We start from the raw sequence: 17,408 nt of genomic DNA on the forward strand, positions 1-17,408 counted from the left end.
CCCTCCCTGCCTCCTTCTTTCCTTTGCTTCCTGTCTCCTTCTCTCAATTATTCATACAGTGAAGGCCTGCTCTGTATAAGGCACTCTGCTTGGTCCTGTGGGGGATAGAATGGTGACTCAGAGGTGCTCTGCCTCGCATGTTTTGTTCTGTTAACTGCATCCCCAGTCTGGTTCGGGTTATGCTTTCAGAGAAGCCTGAAAGCCATCTTGGCTAACAGCGTGCTGATTTCCTTCTGCTCCCCTAACCCCTGTGAAATTGGCAGGACTCTTAGATCAGCCCCTAGCCACCTTCCCACACCTCCTCCCCCTCAGCCAGTGCCCAGGGAAGCTCCTGACCCCTCTGGGCCTGTGGTGATCACCATGCTCTGTCTTGCCTACCAGGCTGCTTTATTTCCCTCTTTCTCTGAGCTGTTCCTTTGGATTCCTCCCACTTCTTCCTCTTCTTATTTTGACTCTTTTCTTGATACACATTGATCATCTCCGATGAGCCAGCTTCGTGTGAAAACATGAAGGTTCTAATGATCTGCTTCCTCTCTGCCCACTGCTGTTTATTCCAGGGAACACAGACCTCTTCAAGAACTCCCTCCTGGGAGCCCAGGGTAAGAAGAAGGCCTCATTTGTCCCTTTCTGCAACCCTCACCCCCCTCTGAAAGTTATTTCTCAACCAATGAACAGTAGGTAGTAGACTTATTTTCTAAAATCAAGAGTGGGAAGGTCACGTAGGGTCAAGGATGAGCTTCCACAATGTGGAATGCAGGTTAGAAAATGTTGAGATTCATCTCTGGAGTAGAATCCAAAATAAGCTCATATTCTACTGAAAATTTTTCATTCCTATGACCTAATTTAGCTGGAAAGAAGTGGTCAGATCTGCTTTTTTTTTTTTTTTTTTAAACACAGAGCTACAGCCAGAATGTGTGTTCTCCCCACACTTGCCAACCCCTGGGAAGACGACCTCTCCCCTCTCCTGTTCATCAGATACACGCCTCAGATGAAGTCCTACTCCTCGATGAGGGCTGCCTGGGCATACTATGAGCTCCTTGAGGTCCAGCCTTTGCCTAAGCCAACTTTGTAGCCCAGCAACAAGCGGAGACCAGTATCTGTTAGGGACTCCATAGAAATGTGGGGAATGAATCCAAGAACCTTCTCTAGCCTTCTGCAATTACTCTGCTGCTTAACACTAGCATATTTAGTGTCTGTACCCCTCATTGGAGCACCGATGCACCTCTGACTTGTTAATTAGCCCCTTTAAGACTGAGTGCCTTGTCCTTCCCACACATTGCCGATTCCTTGAAGAGAGGGACAGTGTTTCATTTCCCCCCCATGTTTCTATTGCCTAGTACGGAGATGGTGCTCACAGATATTGTTGATTGAAGCACTGTTCCTTTTTGCTTGGGAGCAATGTCTGTTGGAAACCACAGTTAGAAAACTGATTTTGCAGAAGCCACGCTTTTATTGTAAGTACATCTACAAAAGGGGTCTGGCTTCTGTGTATTTCAAATGGAGAGATCAAGCGTTACCGGCCAATTGGTGCTTTGCTGTGTTCAATCACATTTATTGAGCAGTTGCTTGGCACCCGACACTGAACCACACAATGTTTCTGCCTCATGGGGGTTCAAAGTCAAGAGGGATGTTTTGCTGCTCAGCCCGACCAGGGATTAGTGTTTGTCAGCACCAGCTGGGCCCAGATGACCGGCGGGCACTGTACATGGTTCCAGACACCTGGCCTGGACCTTCTGGGTTGTGACGTGCCCGTGCGCTTACCTAGCGTAGCCCGCGCTCTGGCTGGTGCCGAATAGCTGTCTCTTCCCCTATCCTTGGTCCTATCTCTGAGACCCAGAATAGATTTTCCAGCAAGTTAGCTGTCTTGACTCGAAAAACTCTGTGCCGTGTTTTCTCTGGAAACTTCAAACTTAGCGTCTCAAGGAATAACAGCAAAGGGCAAATGAACTCTGACAAGGCTAATAACAGGGATTTCAAGTAGCGTTTTAGGAAGCCAGTCTCAGAGTATTCACGTGTTAATTCACTGGCGTGTTCTGTGGCGGGAGCACCCCCACTCTGCCCTCCCCCAGTTCCAACTGTTGTGCTGCAGCGGGATTTGGTGTGAGTCTGGGCAGAGGGCCCCCCCCCCCCCCGCCCCTTTACGAGCTGCCCTCCCGATTCTGTTACAGGCAGAGTCTGGTGAGAGTGATCCTTGCCTACCAGTCGCACAAAGGCGAGGAGCTCTACCAGCCTGCTCCTCCGTGCAGCTGCAAACCGGTGCCAGTGCAGGCTGTGCGCGCCGGGCTTTTTCACCTGAAAATGAGTGGGGAGGGGTCTTGAGGAGTCCCGGACACCTCCGGGAGTGGGGCGGGGAGGGAGCTGACAGCCGGAGGGGCTGGAGACCGCTGGTCCCCAGGGATCAGCTTGCCATTAGCTGCTTCTTGGAGGCTCCGCGTACCAGTCGAGCATCCTGCCTGTGGTCCAGAGGGTGCTGGCGGCGCATCTTGCGGTATGCCTGCGTGGATTTGAGCCATCGCCCAGAGGCGAGCCCGCATTCAGACACGGTGCACCGGCTGGGGCAGGGCTGCGTGCAGTCAGTGCGAGCGCTCAGCTTTCGGCGTCTGCAGAAGCCTCCCGACTGCATGGATTTGGCTGGCTGATCCGCCGAGGTGACTGCCCGGGAAGACTGGCGAGCCTGATCCGCACTCCAGCTGCTGTGACAACTTCGGGGCTGGCTGTTTACTTCTCTGGGGGCCCGGGACTCTGTTGGGCACCGTAGTCGCTCCTGCCACTGGCCGGGCTCTGAAGTCGGCCGCGAGGACTCCTCTGACGGCATCCCCAGGAAAGGGGAGGGGGGAGCGAGGAGGGGTTAAAAGACAGCAGAAACCCCCCCAGCTGCTCAACCTCCCGTGACTGCCTGTGTTCTGGGGTTCTGAGAGGGACCGCGCGCTGCCCGGGGAAGCAATGCAAGTCTCCATAGCCTGCACAGAGCACAATTTGAAGAGCCGGAATGGTGAGGACCGACTTCTGAGCAAGCAGAGCTCCACCGCCCCCAATGTGGTGAACGCAGCCCGGGCCAAATTCCGCACGGTTGCTATCATTGCGCGCAGCCTGGGGACCTTCACCCCTCAGCATCACATTTCTCTCAAAGAGTCCACCGCAAAGCAGACTGGCATGAAATATAGGTATGGATGTCAGATTCCCTCTGCCCGGGTTTTTGTGTGCTATACAGGTGCAGTGGGGGGCAGTTCATGGGTTTTGAAAAGTGTGACTTAGCCACGGGCGGGTTGCCTAATTTAGAATTCTCCCGTGTCTTGAAAAAAGCTCCTTAGGAGAGGGGAAGCCCGAAGTGGCTGTGCTGTGTGTGTATAGTATTTTTTTTTTTTTAAGGCAGCCTATTTTGTACATTCTCAGGTGCTGGGAACACCTTAGGGGCCGTATGAATTCCAGTCTGTGCAGAGGAACACATCTGCTGGAAGCTGGTATTGAGATCAGGGTAGTTTTTCAACTGCCAGTGTGGTGGTCCTATTTTATGGCGTAGACTGTAGTTTCTGTGATTGTACTACTCAAATTAGTTTCCCATCTAGTACTGAATACTGATTTATCTTTCAAAAGACCAAGACAACAAATGCTATGCAAGCCCTTAAGGAAGTTTTGTTGCAGGAAGAAACGCCCATTAAGGTAAATTACATTGAACACTGATGTCTTTGAATCCAAATTACTACTTGAAATAAAATGGAGAACTTCTTGTGAACTAGGAAGAAAAAGTTAATTGTTTTTTTTTTAAAGATTTTATTTATTTATTTGACAGACAGAAATCACAAGTAGGCAGAGAGGCCGGCAGAGAGAGAGAGGGAGAAGCAGGCTTCCCGCTGAGCAGAGAGCCCGATGCCGGGCTTGATCCCAGGACCCTGGGATCATGACCTGAGCCGAAGGCAGAGGCTTTAACCCACTGAGCCACCCAGGCGCCCCTGAAAAAGTTAATTGTTTTAATGTGAGTTTCCTCCTAACATTTTTGAGCTCCCTCTTCCTCTAGGTTGTTTTCCATAGTTGGCAACCTTCCTGGTAATAGTTAATGTTCTCCTTAATAAAGAATGACTTAAATTTGATAAGTAGAAAATTTCATTATTCAATTAGGTGACTTCTGCCATCTCATTCTATCTGCTTTGCACTCAGCCTTCCTGGCTTTATTTCTTTAAACCTACTGCGCTTTTGTCTCAAAGTCTTTTCAGATGTAGAGGAGAGAAGCTAATGGCGCATCTTCCAAAAGGCTTTGGTTATTCTAGCGTGCAGATAGGATTTTTGCCAATTATTTACATTGAACTATCCCTCATTTTTGTTTGGAACCCGGTTTTAGGATGGAAAGAACTCAATGTGATTAAAATAATGCACACCTGAGACCTCCCATGTGGGGCTTCTGAAAGAGGCATTTAAACCAATTTCTATAAAAGTTACCCTTGCGAAAGTTTCTTTGTGGAGTTACAGGAGGGCTTCTCATTGCAAAGGCACAGAACACTCGTGTTTTGATACATTTCTGAGCCATTAAGAAAGCAAGCCCTGGGTGTGGGTTGGCGGGGAGGGGTACCTAAAGCTTTTTGCCCCAACTGCAGTAGGATGTTAGCAGCCTGACTTCAGGCAACTCTGCTTTCCCCAGTACTGCCATGGTGGCGAGTGGGGCCCCACAAGGACAGTTTGCTAACCGAGGCTGCAGTCTCCAGTGCACTGGCATTTTGGATGGCTGCTTGTGGGGCCCGTGCCTAGACCTGCCCCACAGACACTGAGCTGCTCTGCACGCAGCTGGGGTGCTGCGAGGGGAACAAGCTGCCGCCTTCATCAGCAGGGTCCGGAGGAAGGCGCCACCCGGAGATAAGGCAGAAAAGAAATAAAAAGTAGCACCCTTCGTCTCTTGTGGCAGAGTTTCATAGATGTTCATGCAGCATTGTGTTGGAAGAGTTTGGTTTTACGAAGGCAGGAGATTTCCATTAAGGTTTTTCTTGTAATATTCACAGCTGAGCTCAGGTTGGAGGATAATTGCTTGGCTTTACAAAAGCTCAGATTCACTGGGGCATCTTCCATTACTGGCAACTAAGGACAGCTCTTTTCTGACAAAAAAGTTAGTCATCTGTGGTTTTTCAGTTTTCTTTGAGTCATTTGTTGTTTATGGTGACTGGACAAGTTTCTCCACTCCTCTTTTATCCAGAACCATTTTACCTATGACTGGCAGGTGGTTTTGTTGTGTGTGAGTAGGACTTAACCCCTTTCTCCTTCAAATTCCACTCAGAGTGCCTTTAGGTAAGAGATTACGTCGAATGTACACTAAGACTTTCTTAGGGTTGGAGAGAAAGGGAGGGAGGGAGAGAAGGATTAGCTCTATAGTTCATAAAATATGATAGATATATTTTTATTAGCTGAATTGTCCTTTTTGTTGACCTTAATGTCACTAAAATATCATGTGTGATTGATAACAAATAGCAAAAATTAAAAAGTGGCTAATTGTGTTTACAATACCTTTCTCATCCTTAAATAGTTCCTCTAAGCATAGCTTAATCTGAGATCCATGAACTCTATAGAAGATTTAAAACAACAACAGGGTCTTTTCATACATCTTTTTCCCAAGGGGAGGGCTCCTAGCTTTCATCAGAATCTGAAAATGTCTACTACTCACTTTTCCTTTTTGACAAAAAACAGTGTTAGAGTGAAGAATTTTAGTCAACAAATATTTATTGAGCGTCTATTCTATACAAGGAACTCTACTAGACTAGTTTCACAAAAGTGCAGAAAGCAGACTAGATTTGGGGCTTATATTCAGGTTGGGGAAGCAGACCACAGATAAGAAAATAAATAATAATGCTCTATTAGAGATTCTTTGGAAGGCTATATTTGGAGAGGGTCATGGTCATGCCTGGGCTACCTCAGCTTCTCCATTTTGAAGCTACCATCTCGCTTCGGTCTCAGAATTATGGTTGCCTCTTGGAGCATGAGGAATGGTGCCCAGATTGACCACCTATTTGCCAACCCAAGGACTTTTTTTTAAGGCTCCAACCCTGCTGGGTAAGGTGCTACAACCCTGATAAATGAGTAGAATGCCTTTCACTCATTTAATGCCTTATAATTTTTAAAGCCCCACTCTTATTCTAGCCTGCGATTACCATCCATTAATTAAGAGCTCATGAACTTGGGATTTTAGAAAGAATTAATGTACACTTATGTGAAGCATCTGAATTTTGCAAGAATAAAATACCCAAAGCCACTGTTACCTTCACATTGCCATTGTGCAAAAATCTCGCATAAAGTTAGCTATTGTTTCAAGGCTAAGGATAAAAAAAAAAGTCCACTAGAGAGATCTGCTATTTAAATGCTACTTTCAGGGGCGCCTGGGTGGCTCAGTGGTTTAAGCCGCTGCCTTCGGCTCAGGTCATGATCTCAGGGTCCTGGGATCGAGTCCCGCATCGGCTCTCTGCTCAGCGGGGAGCCTGCTTTCCTCTCTCTCTCTCTGCCTGCCTCTCTGCCTACTTGTGATCTCTGTCAAATAAATAAATAAAATATTTAAAAATAAATAAATAAATAAATACATGCTACTTTCAGCCTGAGAGAACAAGATTTCACCTAACGTTTATCCTGGGGACTATCCTGTATGTAAATAAGACTATTTCATTTCTTAGAGTTTTTACACTTGTGCTTTGTTAATACATGAGAGTTTCTTTATTTTAGTTTTGTGTGTTTTTAATCTCAGAGTTCATCACACTGTGTTAGAGTTTGCTGTATACTCTGTACCCATACATGATATATGTAGACACATACACACTTTTCATCCTATGAAAGCTAAATCATTGAGAATAGAAATTAAATCAGATTTGTTTTGTTGTTTTCGCTTATTTGGTTAGTTGGGTGTCTTTTTTTTTTTTTTTTAAAGATTTTATTTATTTATTTGACAGCACAAGCCTGGGGAGCAACAGGCAGAGGGAGAGGGAGAAGCAGATTCCCTGCCGAGCAGGGAGACTGACCCGGGGCTCAATCCCAGCACCGTGGGATCAAGACCTGAGCTGAAGGAAGATGCTTAACTGACTGAGCCACCCAGGCACCCCAGGTGTCTTTTTTAAAATAACATTTTAAAAGGATCCTACTGGCATTTCATGTGGTCTCAGAGCTTTTGTCATTCAGAATTGAGCACATTTGTACTGATAAGCTACCCACCCCCATTCTAAAATTGTTACTTTAGTCCTAGAACAATTTGAATATTGATGGACCAAATTTCATCTAGAAAAATCTTACCTGTAACCTATATATCCATGTCTGTAAAACATTGTGCTGTAATGTCACATAAAACAGGCTTTGAAATTCTTACAAGAATCAATATTGTTGAGTAATAATCTTTAAATCCCACTTAAAAAAGTTATTTTTTCCAGTTTTTTTAGGTTAATCATATTTAGCCATTTTTGTCACTTTAAATTTTTTTTTGAAATACTTACAGATTCACAGGAATTTGAAAAATGTAGAAAATTTCTGTGCACCCTTAATCCACTTTTCTCTAGGGGTAACATCTTCTGTAACTCTAGCAAAATATCAAAACTAGTAAATTGACATTGGTAATAGCCACAGAATTTATTCAGATTTTACCAGTTACACATGTATTCATATGTGTGTATGTTTATGTGTCTATGTGTTTTCATCACATGTGGAAGTTTGTGTAACCAGTAGAGTGAAGAGTCCAAACTACTGCATCACCATGAGGGTCCCTCAGCTACCCCTTTATAACCACATCCATATACCCTTCCAATCCCTAGTCTTGGGCAACCACCACTCTCTGATCTAGCTCCATAATTTTCTTGTTTCAAGAGCATTCCATATAAATGGAATCCTACAGTTTATAATCTTTCGGGATTTTTTTTTTTTTCCCCACTCAGTGTAATTCTCTTCGGATCTGTCCAAATTGTTGCGTGTCTCAATGGTTCATTCCTTTTTTTTAACTGAGTAGTAGTCCATGGTATGGATATTTTGGTTTTCCTTTGGTGGATGATTTGTTTAAAAAAATCAGGTCAGGGCGCCTGGGTGGCTCAGTGGGTTAAGCCGCTGCCTTCGGCTCAGGTCATGATCTCAGGGTCCTGGGATCGAGTCCCGCATCGGGCTCTCTGCTCAGCAGGGAGCCTGCTTCCCTCTCTCTCTCTCTCTGCCTGCCTCTCCGTCTACTTGTGATCTCTCTGTCAAATAAATAAATAAAATCTTTAAAAAAAAAAATCAGGTCATTGTCATTCTTCTATTTAGCATGCATTAGATAACTTCAGTTTATAGCATTATCCTCAAATTCCTTCCATGCCTTTCAGTAGCTCAGGGAATACAATCCAAACTACCTAACATGGCACCTGAGCTCCTTCATGGTGTAGCTTCCATCAGTTTTTCCCAGTTGTCACTCTGTTCTCATCTTTCCTCTGATGACCACATGCTTCATCAGAAGGAGGACTTGTCAGAATACCCTAAAGCTTCTTGTTTTCTTATGCTTCTGTATCCTTTTCTATTCTCATCCTTCTACCCTAGAATTCTCCTACCTCACTTGGTCAGGCAAACTCCTATGCATCCTCTAAGACCCTAGCATCACCTTCTCAGTGAAACCTTTCCCATCTCCACTCTGTGTAGCATTAAGTAAGTGCTCTTTACTGCCTCTGCTGCAACGAATTATTTCTTTTATGGAAATTATTGATTGCATAGTGTTGTTATTATCTGTTTGCATCAGTGTCCTCCCCATTAGTCTGTGAGCGGCTTGAGTTTTGGAGTTTATTCATCACTATAACCCCAGAGTCTAACCTGGCCCTTGGCACATGGTAGCAAGTCAAGAAATGCTTAAAAAATGAATGGCGACACCTGTGGGATGCTATGTTAAATGCTGGGCATATGAAGTGGGATGGTTGTCTCTTGAGTATTTACAGTTTGGTGTGACTAGATCTACCCAAGAAGGCTTGCATATGTTAGTGATACAAAGAATAATTGTTGCTGTAGTTTGAGGAGACCTCATTCAGCAGGGGCGCTAGGAGTCAGGGAGCAGTCCCATGAGAAAAGCTAGTGAAGCTTGCTATTGAGGAAGGAGAAATATCAAGATGAGCAGAGAGGAGGAGGAGGAGTGCAGGTCGCAGCAGGGGTGGGCAGCATGTCCCAAAGACTGTGCATGTACTGGTGAGAAGTAATGGGCAGAGGGTTCGTGCAGGGAAGTGGGGTAGAGAGCATCTTGTAGAGGTGAAGAGAGTCAGGTTGTGGCACTTGGGAGGCCAGGGCAACTCATTTAGACATCAGGTGAACTTTAGCATTGGAGGTTGCTGATTTTCGAACAGCTTGTCTAGTTAAAGCTCTGTTAAGAAAGGATTAACCTGGCATTTCCAAAGGTGGGGGAAATGGAGGGGTTATAAATGTGAGGTAAAGAATTTGTTTAATTCTATAGCATTCTCTATTTTCCTGCAGAGGATCAAGACTATAGTGAAGACTCAGACCAGATGTCTTTCCCATGCCATTCCTTTCACAGCCCCTTTATTAAAGCACACGTGTCCTCTACCGTTCTTTACCTCCCACGAATGGTGGGCAGATTTTGAATCAAAGCAATTGAAGGGAAAGATCAATCTTGTCAGCCCATTACGTAAAAGGCAGTGAGCATGTGTGTGTGTGTGTGTGTGTGTGCGCGTGTGTGCACACGCACACATATAGGGAAAAGTGGGAGGAAATAGGTGGGCTGAAGAGGGTGGAAGAGAAGAGCCAGCTCTGTGGCTGTGTTTCAAATAGAAATAATTTGATTTCAGTCCAGAAAAGAGAGCAGCTTGTTATTTAGAAAGCCAGTATATATTTATACATATATATGAAGAATGATTTTATATATATATATATACATGCATATATATATATATCTATATAGATATATATATGAAGAATACCATTGTCATTTCCACTGATACACATGGATGTAGGCTTTCCTCTCTTCCCCAAAGCAAAATGGTGAGAATGGGGAGGTGGAGAAACCTTCCTAAAAATTAGTTGCTGATTCAGTCTCATAGAGTTTATTCCACCTCTGCAAGGCAGCAGTCAGAAGTCTGGCATCCATGGGATGGTGAGAAAATGGTAGGAGGGGAGGCAGCCTCCCGGAAGTTGTTAGGCAAATGCTGTTCCAGTTCCATAGCTCTGTGTCCGTGTGTGTGTATGTGTGTGTGTTTTGCGTGTGCATGCATATGCAGCCCATGCAAGGGAAGGAATCTTTCCAAAGTGTTTCCAGAAACAGTTCACCTTCCATCTGTAATCTTCAGTTGGGTTGTTGCAGATGAAGTGTCTAACCCCAGTCCACTCACTGCCTCTCTTTGGAAGTACATTCATTTTCTAGAAATCCTTTCTCTAAAAAAAAAAAAAAAGTTCTGCAAATATTTGAACTTGTAGTAATTGGAGAAATGTCCGAGAAGGGGAAAAAACTCCATTACATGCAAAAGGGAGATCAGATTCGTAAATTTGACTTTGAGTTTTCAAATTCATTTCTTCAAACTTATAATTTGTCAGTATATTCACAAACAGAATGGGATTTAGGTTCAGTGAATCAGATCAAAATATAGAACTCTTGGTTTTTTGTTTTGTTTTGTTTTTAAATTCAAAACTTCCCTTAGGAGAGAAAACCCCTGCATGAGAAGAATTGAAATCATAAGCATTGCCTCCTGCTTTTCTTTACAGGAATATCAAAGCCATTCTGATAGTCCTCAGCCATGATTAAAAAAAAAAAAAAAAGGATCCTGTGCTGGAAACTGATCATTTCATGTTTAAAAAATATTTTGGTTACCAGTTTTCCACTCTTTTCAGAACTGAAAAGTAAAGAGTGATAGAGACTAAAGAACTTAAGGCAAAAGTCTTACAAATTTCCATTTCAGTATTGAGAATTTTTAATCCCATGTGATCACTGGAAATAAGGGAGTTAGCAGTGGATATTAGCACTGCAAGAACTTGAGATGCCATCTAGTTCAGTCCTATTATTTTATTTTATTGAAGATTTTTATTATTTGACAGAGAGAAAGCACAAGCAGACAGAGCAGCAGGCAGAGAGAGAGGGAGAAGCCAACTCTCCGCTGAGCAGGGTTCAATCCCAGGACCCTGGGATCATGACCCGATCCCAAAGCAGCCGCTTAACCAACTGAGCTACCCAGGCGCCCCCAGTCCTGTTATTTTATACAGAATGGCCAGTTCCTTGGTCAGAGTTACTCAAGGAGCTGATGGGAGGGCCAAGGCCAAATGCAGGTCTCCTGACTTCAGGAGCAAGATTCCTTACACTCCTTCAGCTTCTACCCAGCAGCTGCTGGATATGCCCCATTTTTCAACTTGGAAAGAAGCACAGTACATAAAATGCTTCCAGAAAGGACAATTCTCTCCTATACATATGCATACTTTGCAGTTGAAACTTTTCTCTAGAAGAAGCAAAGCCCTGCCAGACCAGCTCTCTTCATCTTACAGAGTTGTGAGGACCCCAGAGGGGCCCTGTGGTATGTGTTCTGAAGCTGGACAGAAATTCAATTGCGGTTGGTAGTGTGCTTAGTGTCAGAGTTTTTAAAGAACTGATGTCTCCGAAAAAGACCTACAGAGCATGGGCACAGATGATGGGACAGTGCTCCATGTCAACCCCGGACGTGAAATGCTCATTTGGACATTCAGTGCTGAACACGCTTGACTCTCCGCCATGCTTTTCGAGATTGCTTTGGAAGCCTGCTCCTGAGAGTCAGTATCAAAATACATTTAAAAATCCTCATTGCAGGATGATTTTCAGTTACTCAGATGGGAAACCAAAACAGAAGCCCAGCAGCAATTCTTTTTCTTGGAATCAGCAACCAGGGAGGACTCTGAGAGCACGCGCACAGGCCATCTGGTCCAGCCCTCATGAGAAATCTGTCCTGTTTTTCCAATTTGTGCTATGCAGCAGCTACTTGTAAGGGCCCCTAAAGAAATATTGTGTAATCTCCTTTCACGGCAGTCATGAAAAAAATTTGGCTCTTCTTTCTAAGAATTAGAATCATTCATTGAGGTCTGAAATCTTCCAAGGAAGCAATAAAGTGAGGGTTTTGAGAACTCTTGTCTGTTGTCTGGACCCTAACCATCCAGTCCAGCTGGGAAATGAAGACCGAATGAGGAGCAGGGTGGCAAGGTGGAGTGGTGAGGCAAGCAGAGGCACCCGGAGGCCTGCTGGATGATCCCAGCCTCCTACTGACACCTGGGGAGGGAAGGGATTCCCCCCATTCCGGGCCAGCACCTGCTTGCCTGGCTTGACTGTTCTACTGCTTGATCATCCAAGAGTCAAAAAAAACATTTGACCATGACAGAATTCCTTCTTGCAATCGATCCAGCTCCTTTCCTGGTACACTGGAAGCTTCTTGGCCTGTCCTCTATTGAACAGAAAATGAGCTAGCTATAATTTCCTGTTTTGTAAGTCCTCCCTGTTCTTGAAGGCCATTCCTAGGGTGCCTGGGTGGCTCAGTTGGCTAAGCATCTGCCTTCAGCTCAGGTCATGATCCCGGGGCCCTGGGATCAAGTCCTGCTGAGTAGGGAGCCTTCTTCTCCCTCTCCCTTTGCCCTTCCCCACTGCTTTTGCTCATGCTCCCACTCTCTCAAATAAATAAAATCGCAAAAAAAAAAAAAAAATAGAAGAAGAAACGAGAAATCATTATTAACACTCAGCCGTCTAATTTTCAGGATGGTTCCAGTTTTTTCCTCCTAGATTTCATTTTCTGAATCTCTACCGTGATTATGACTCTTATTGCTATAGCCTCTGTACAATGACTACCTCTCCTTGAAGTCATCCAGAGCTGGAGGCAATTCCAAGTAGAGGCCTAGACTTTTCAGGGCAGAATAGCAAGGTCACCTAATAACAAAAACCTGCTCTGTCCCCTTCTTTGCATTTGACGGCAATGCTTACTGTTTTTAGGTGGGAAAAAAAAAGTCATTTTTAGCATTGTGAACTCCTCTTTGAAAAAACTGCTGTGAAACAGATTTTAAAATTCTAACCCATTAGAATCATGGAGGATGCTGGGGCTGATAGGTAGCAACTCTTATAAGAACATTGGGCTCTAAAGGTAACAATGCTAACTTAAGTATGAAAAGGGCCAATTTGCTATACAGGTTTCAGTGGTAGTTGGGTTTCCAAATAGGAAAACAGCTTATAAGTATGACTAATGTGCCTTTTGATATATACTCTTATAGAGAAGTTTTTTTTTTTTTTTTAATCTTGCAGGTTTAAAGATCAAGGCAAGTGTATAGGACTATTATTATTAAGCAGAAAAGTTTTTGTATTGGTAATTAACGTTTTCCAAGAGAGTGCCCCTGAAGGAATTCAGCCACAGGAAATTCCAAGCACAGTGTTCTCCATGATGATTTCGTATCTACTAGAAGGCCCATCTGGTTGAACAGAGCTCTTATATAAGAAAAGCAAGCTTTTTCCTGAAGAACATATGCTAATAAAACACACTCTTTTTCATTTCTTTGAAATTAATTCCACTTTAAACTTGGTTTTTATGTTACTGGGTTTTTGTTGATAGAATCTTTGGCCTGAGACCACAGCAACAAGCTGGTTTATAAAAATCAAGTGTGTAAATAACATGGCTTTACCTGAATGCTACTCTTCTCTCAACTCAGGAACCAGCAAAGAATTCCTCTGAGGCATTTTGATGGAAATAGGCCTTTTGACTCACCATTACTCCATTTCCAAACTCCACATGCCCAAGCACCGTTATGGAGTCTTTGCATTTACCGAAAAGACTGAAAATGCTCAGAAAAAGTCTGTGTCTGATTTCGGAGGGTTTTCATCTTGCTGCAGAACATATTTGTCAGTTTTAAAAGAAAATCTAGGAACTACTTAAATGGTGGGAGTGGGGAAATTTGTGGTCTGATGTACAACTTCTCTCTCAACAATGGCTTTTTTATTTGCAAAGCAGTTTCAGATTTCAGTTTCCCTCAAATATGGTTTCTCCAAAAGCCATCTTCTGAAATCAGGAAGCTCTGATCTTAGTTTCCAAAAGCACAGGCTTACTCCTTACCCAGAGAAGCAAGTGTATGCTTGCCTGAGGACTTCAGATTCCAGCAGCTTTTCCCCACAGGCTTAGCAAGAGCTCTGTGGTCCTATTTCCAAAAGAGCGGTAACCTTGAAGGGAAACAGTATGTATACTTAGGAAGCGAAGCTGGACACTTCCTCATACATTCATTTCCTATTGCCACTGCAACAAATGACCACAGAGTTGGTACTTGCCCACACAGATTTATTCCCTCAATTCTGGGAGTCAGAAATCCAAGACCAAGATCAAAGTGTCACCAGGAGGGCCGTGTTCCTTCTGGAGGCTTCGCGGTAGAAATTCATTCCTTTGCCTTCTCTGGCTTCTCGAAAAACCTTGTATTTCGTACTTTGCGGCTCCTTCCTTTGTGTTCAAAGCACATCTTTCCAGTTCCGGTTTTGTTTCCACATCTCCCTTTTTCTCACTTTGATCCCCTTGCCTTCTTCCTATAAGGACACCTTTGATAACACTGGGTCCACCCGCCAAATCCAGGATAATCTCCCCATCTCAAAATCTTGAACTTAATCACCTCTGCAAGGTGCCCTTTATGACCTAGAGTAGCCTATTTGTGGGTTTCAGAAATTAGGGCCTGAACCCCTTTCAGGAGCTGTTGCATGGCCTGCCATACCTGTGCTGCTCCTAAGTTATGTCAGAGAGGAGAGAGTTAGAGGAGCCCAAAGCATCAGGCATCCTCTCCGCTTTCTCTAGCATCTAAGACTGAAGCAAGACAGTGACAGGAATAACGAGGTCATTGAAAATGCAGGGCACTGGGGATTTTCTCTGTGTAAGGCTACAGCTTAGGTTTTTAATCAGAATAAAAATTCCTATTCACAGAGTAGAGATCCAGTGTGAAAAATAGTTTAAGCCCTCTTATCTCGGCCTTTACTATCTTGGCCGTTATTGGTCAAGTCTGCTACCCTCAAGGTAGCACCTACTGGAAATAAACATTTTTGCCTTTTTTTTTTTTTCCTTCCGAGATCTAAGTATAAGTTAGAAGATTTGGTGGCAGACATTGATAGAAAAACCAATGGATGGCCATAAAGATGAAGCTGTAATTAAAATCTCTGTGGCTCCAAACAAATATTATCTGCATCCAGATTTCTTAACTAAGCCATGAGCTGTGAATCTTAATCCATCCTAGTACCTGGGGTGGCAGGAGCTATGGCCTCGAGCCTTTCTTCTCGAAGGGCCAGTGCACCTCTGAGGCTTTGTGCGCTCCCTCTAACAGTATTTGACCTTTAACTTAACCCTTTCATAAAACTCAGGCTGGTTCTGCCTCTTGAATGTTGTTGCAGCTGTGTTGTGGGGGAGGAAAGGAGAGCTTTCTTGCAGGGATGCGAAATTCTTCTTCTGAACCCTTCTATGAAATATTATTCTCTTGAAGCCATTAGGTTGGTCAGTCATTTTAATTGAGTCTTTCATGGTCAGACGGTGTGTTTCCCTGAGGCTGCCAGGGAAGCCATGCTCGAGTAAGCGGGAAGTGAGGAAGTGACCCCTTGGGGACCTTGCTGGTCGGGGACTGTGCCACGGCCCTGAACTCTAGAGCTGGCTGCAAGGCACGCATTAGAATGCTGTGCTGCAGGAGAAATGGGAAGGTACTGCTGTAGAATCCCTCCTGGGGCTGGACAACTCTGCGTGCACATTCAGCCCCATGCTATCACCTTTCTGTAGATGTGAGCGTGTACTTAGAGCCCCCAGTGAACACCCAGCCCTGCTAGTAGTACTCAAGAGCAGGAGGGGGAAGAGGCTGACCTATCTTGGCTGTCCCCCAGATTATCACCAACATGGTCCTTATTCTAACCTGGAGAAAAACTTTTCCTAATACAAATAGAACAATGACAACATTGGTGAATGTTGACTGAAGAAATGAAAACTAAAACAAGTTGAAGTCTGTATATTTATTACACTAATGAACTCTGCCTGGTTCCAGGTCATCAATGGCCCCTAAGGAAGCAAATATGAGTTTAACAAGTGTACTGCTTCAGCTTCATTTCTTCTTGGCGGGGAGGCAATGCTGTCGCCTGACAAGACCATGGATCACAGTATTTGACCTTTAATGATGATTAGTTTTAGCAATAGAAATAAATATTCATAAAAAGTTTATAGTTTTTCTTGTTGGTTATTTCTGTTAAGGATATTAGCAGAATGTAATCACTTGATAGTTTGAGATGGAAATGTTTTGGGGACAGGGTTTGACAGAGACAAATACTGATCATTATCAGAATGCCCGAATAACACTCTATGTCACTAAAATCTTTGTTGATTGTCTCATGTAAACGTTTTAACCAAGGGGTTGGGTTAATATTATTTATTATCTTCAAGGAAAAGTTTGAAGCAGGTGAGAGGTGGTGTTATACCCTTTTTCAATTATAGCAACTGAGGCACAAAAACAAAACCTAATGATATATTGTGTCGTCTGAAATATCAGACTTTTGGTTTCAATGTTAAGTTCAGACAGCTTCTGGCCAATTTTTCCTTTTACTGACCAGCATATATTTATGCCAATGGTGACTCAGAACAAAAAAACCCCCTAACATTGGCAAGTGACATTTCTGGACAAGGCCCTGTTTTCCCTTCTTGGCAAGAGGCCGTGGAAGGGTCCAGGTGCTGGGTAGCCTCCATTGTTACTCTGCCCAGAAAACCAGGGCAGAGACAGAGCTAGAGTAGTATACTGGTACTAAGAGTGTCTACTCACGGTCAGGGATGATCCCAGAATCCATAGGCTGATGGGAAATGCAAAGATTATATGGGCTTTTTTATTTTGGCATATCAGGCTATTAGAAATCTCTTGTAATAAGTACATCTTCAGGTATTAGTAGGTAAAGTTATACGTGGCTCAAGAAGGAAACAGATATTTTCTAGTTGATTTCTTTGATAGATATTTGTCATACATATTTAGCCCAGCAAGGGGTGTGTTTGTGTGTGTGTGTGTGTGTTTAAGGTGCAAACACAAAACATGGATAGTAGCAGTGAATGGCTTCATGGTATTGTAGTGAAGGCTTCTATAACACTCATTTACGCAGCCTTGTCTTCACTAGCAAATTACTTAAATTCTCTGTGCCCCAGTATCTATAAGATGGACCTGGTAATCCTTTATGGGGTTCTTTGAAAGACTATGATGGATACCCATTATTATCCATCATAAATTGTCAATATCACTAACAGAATAGATGAAGCCCTAAAGCATATGGTGATATCATTGCAATAGGTCTTTTTTAAAAGTTCATTTGTTTTTGCTTTAGAATGTTCATATTTTAACCCTCCCCAGTGCTAGCACAATGTCTGGCTTGTAGGTGAGCAATGAGAACATGTTGGGTGGGTGATTGGGTGCATGAATAATTCAGTTTTCATAAGCTTCAAAGGTATCCATGGAATTGTATGATAATA

The 17,408-nt window shown here is 43.7% G+C and overlaps 1 protein-coding gene across 4 annotated transcripts in view; it reads left to right on the forward strand.

The window, feature by feature from the left end:
* Nucleotides 1-17,408, forward strand: part of KCNAB1 (potassium voltage-gated channel subfamily A regulatory beta subunit 1) — a 378,185-nt gene that overhangs the window by 122,161 nt on the left and 238,616 nt on the right. Inside the window, exon 1 of one of the 4 annotated variants that reach the window (XM_047728646.1) lies at nt 2,200-3,164. The exons of the other annotated variants lie outside the window; for them this stretch is intronic. Coding sequence (XP_047584602.1) covers nt 2,944-3,164 — 221 coding nt within the window. The 5' untranslated portion in view covers nt 2,200-2,943. Of the gene's footprint in view, nt 1-2,199; nt 3,165-17,408 lie in introns of those variants that run through there. 4 annotated transcript variants of the gene reach the window in all.

The sequence above is a fragment of the Lutra lutra genome, chromosome 1, assembly GCF_902655055.1.
Source record: "Lutra lutra chromosome 1, mLutLut1.2, whole genome shotgun sequence".
Lineage (NCBI taxonomy): Eukaryota > Metazoa > Chordata > Mammalia > Carnivora > Mustelidae > Lutra > Lutra lutra.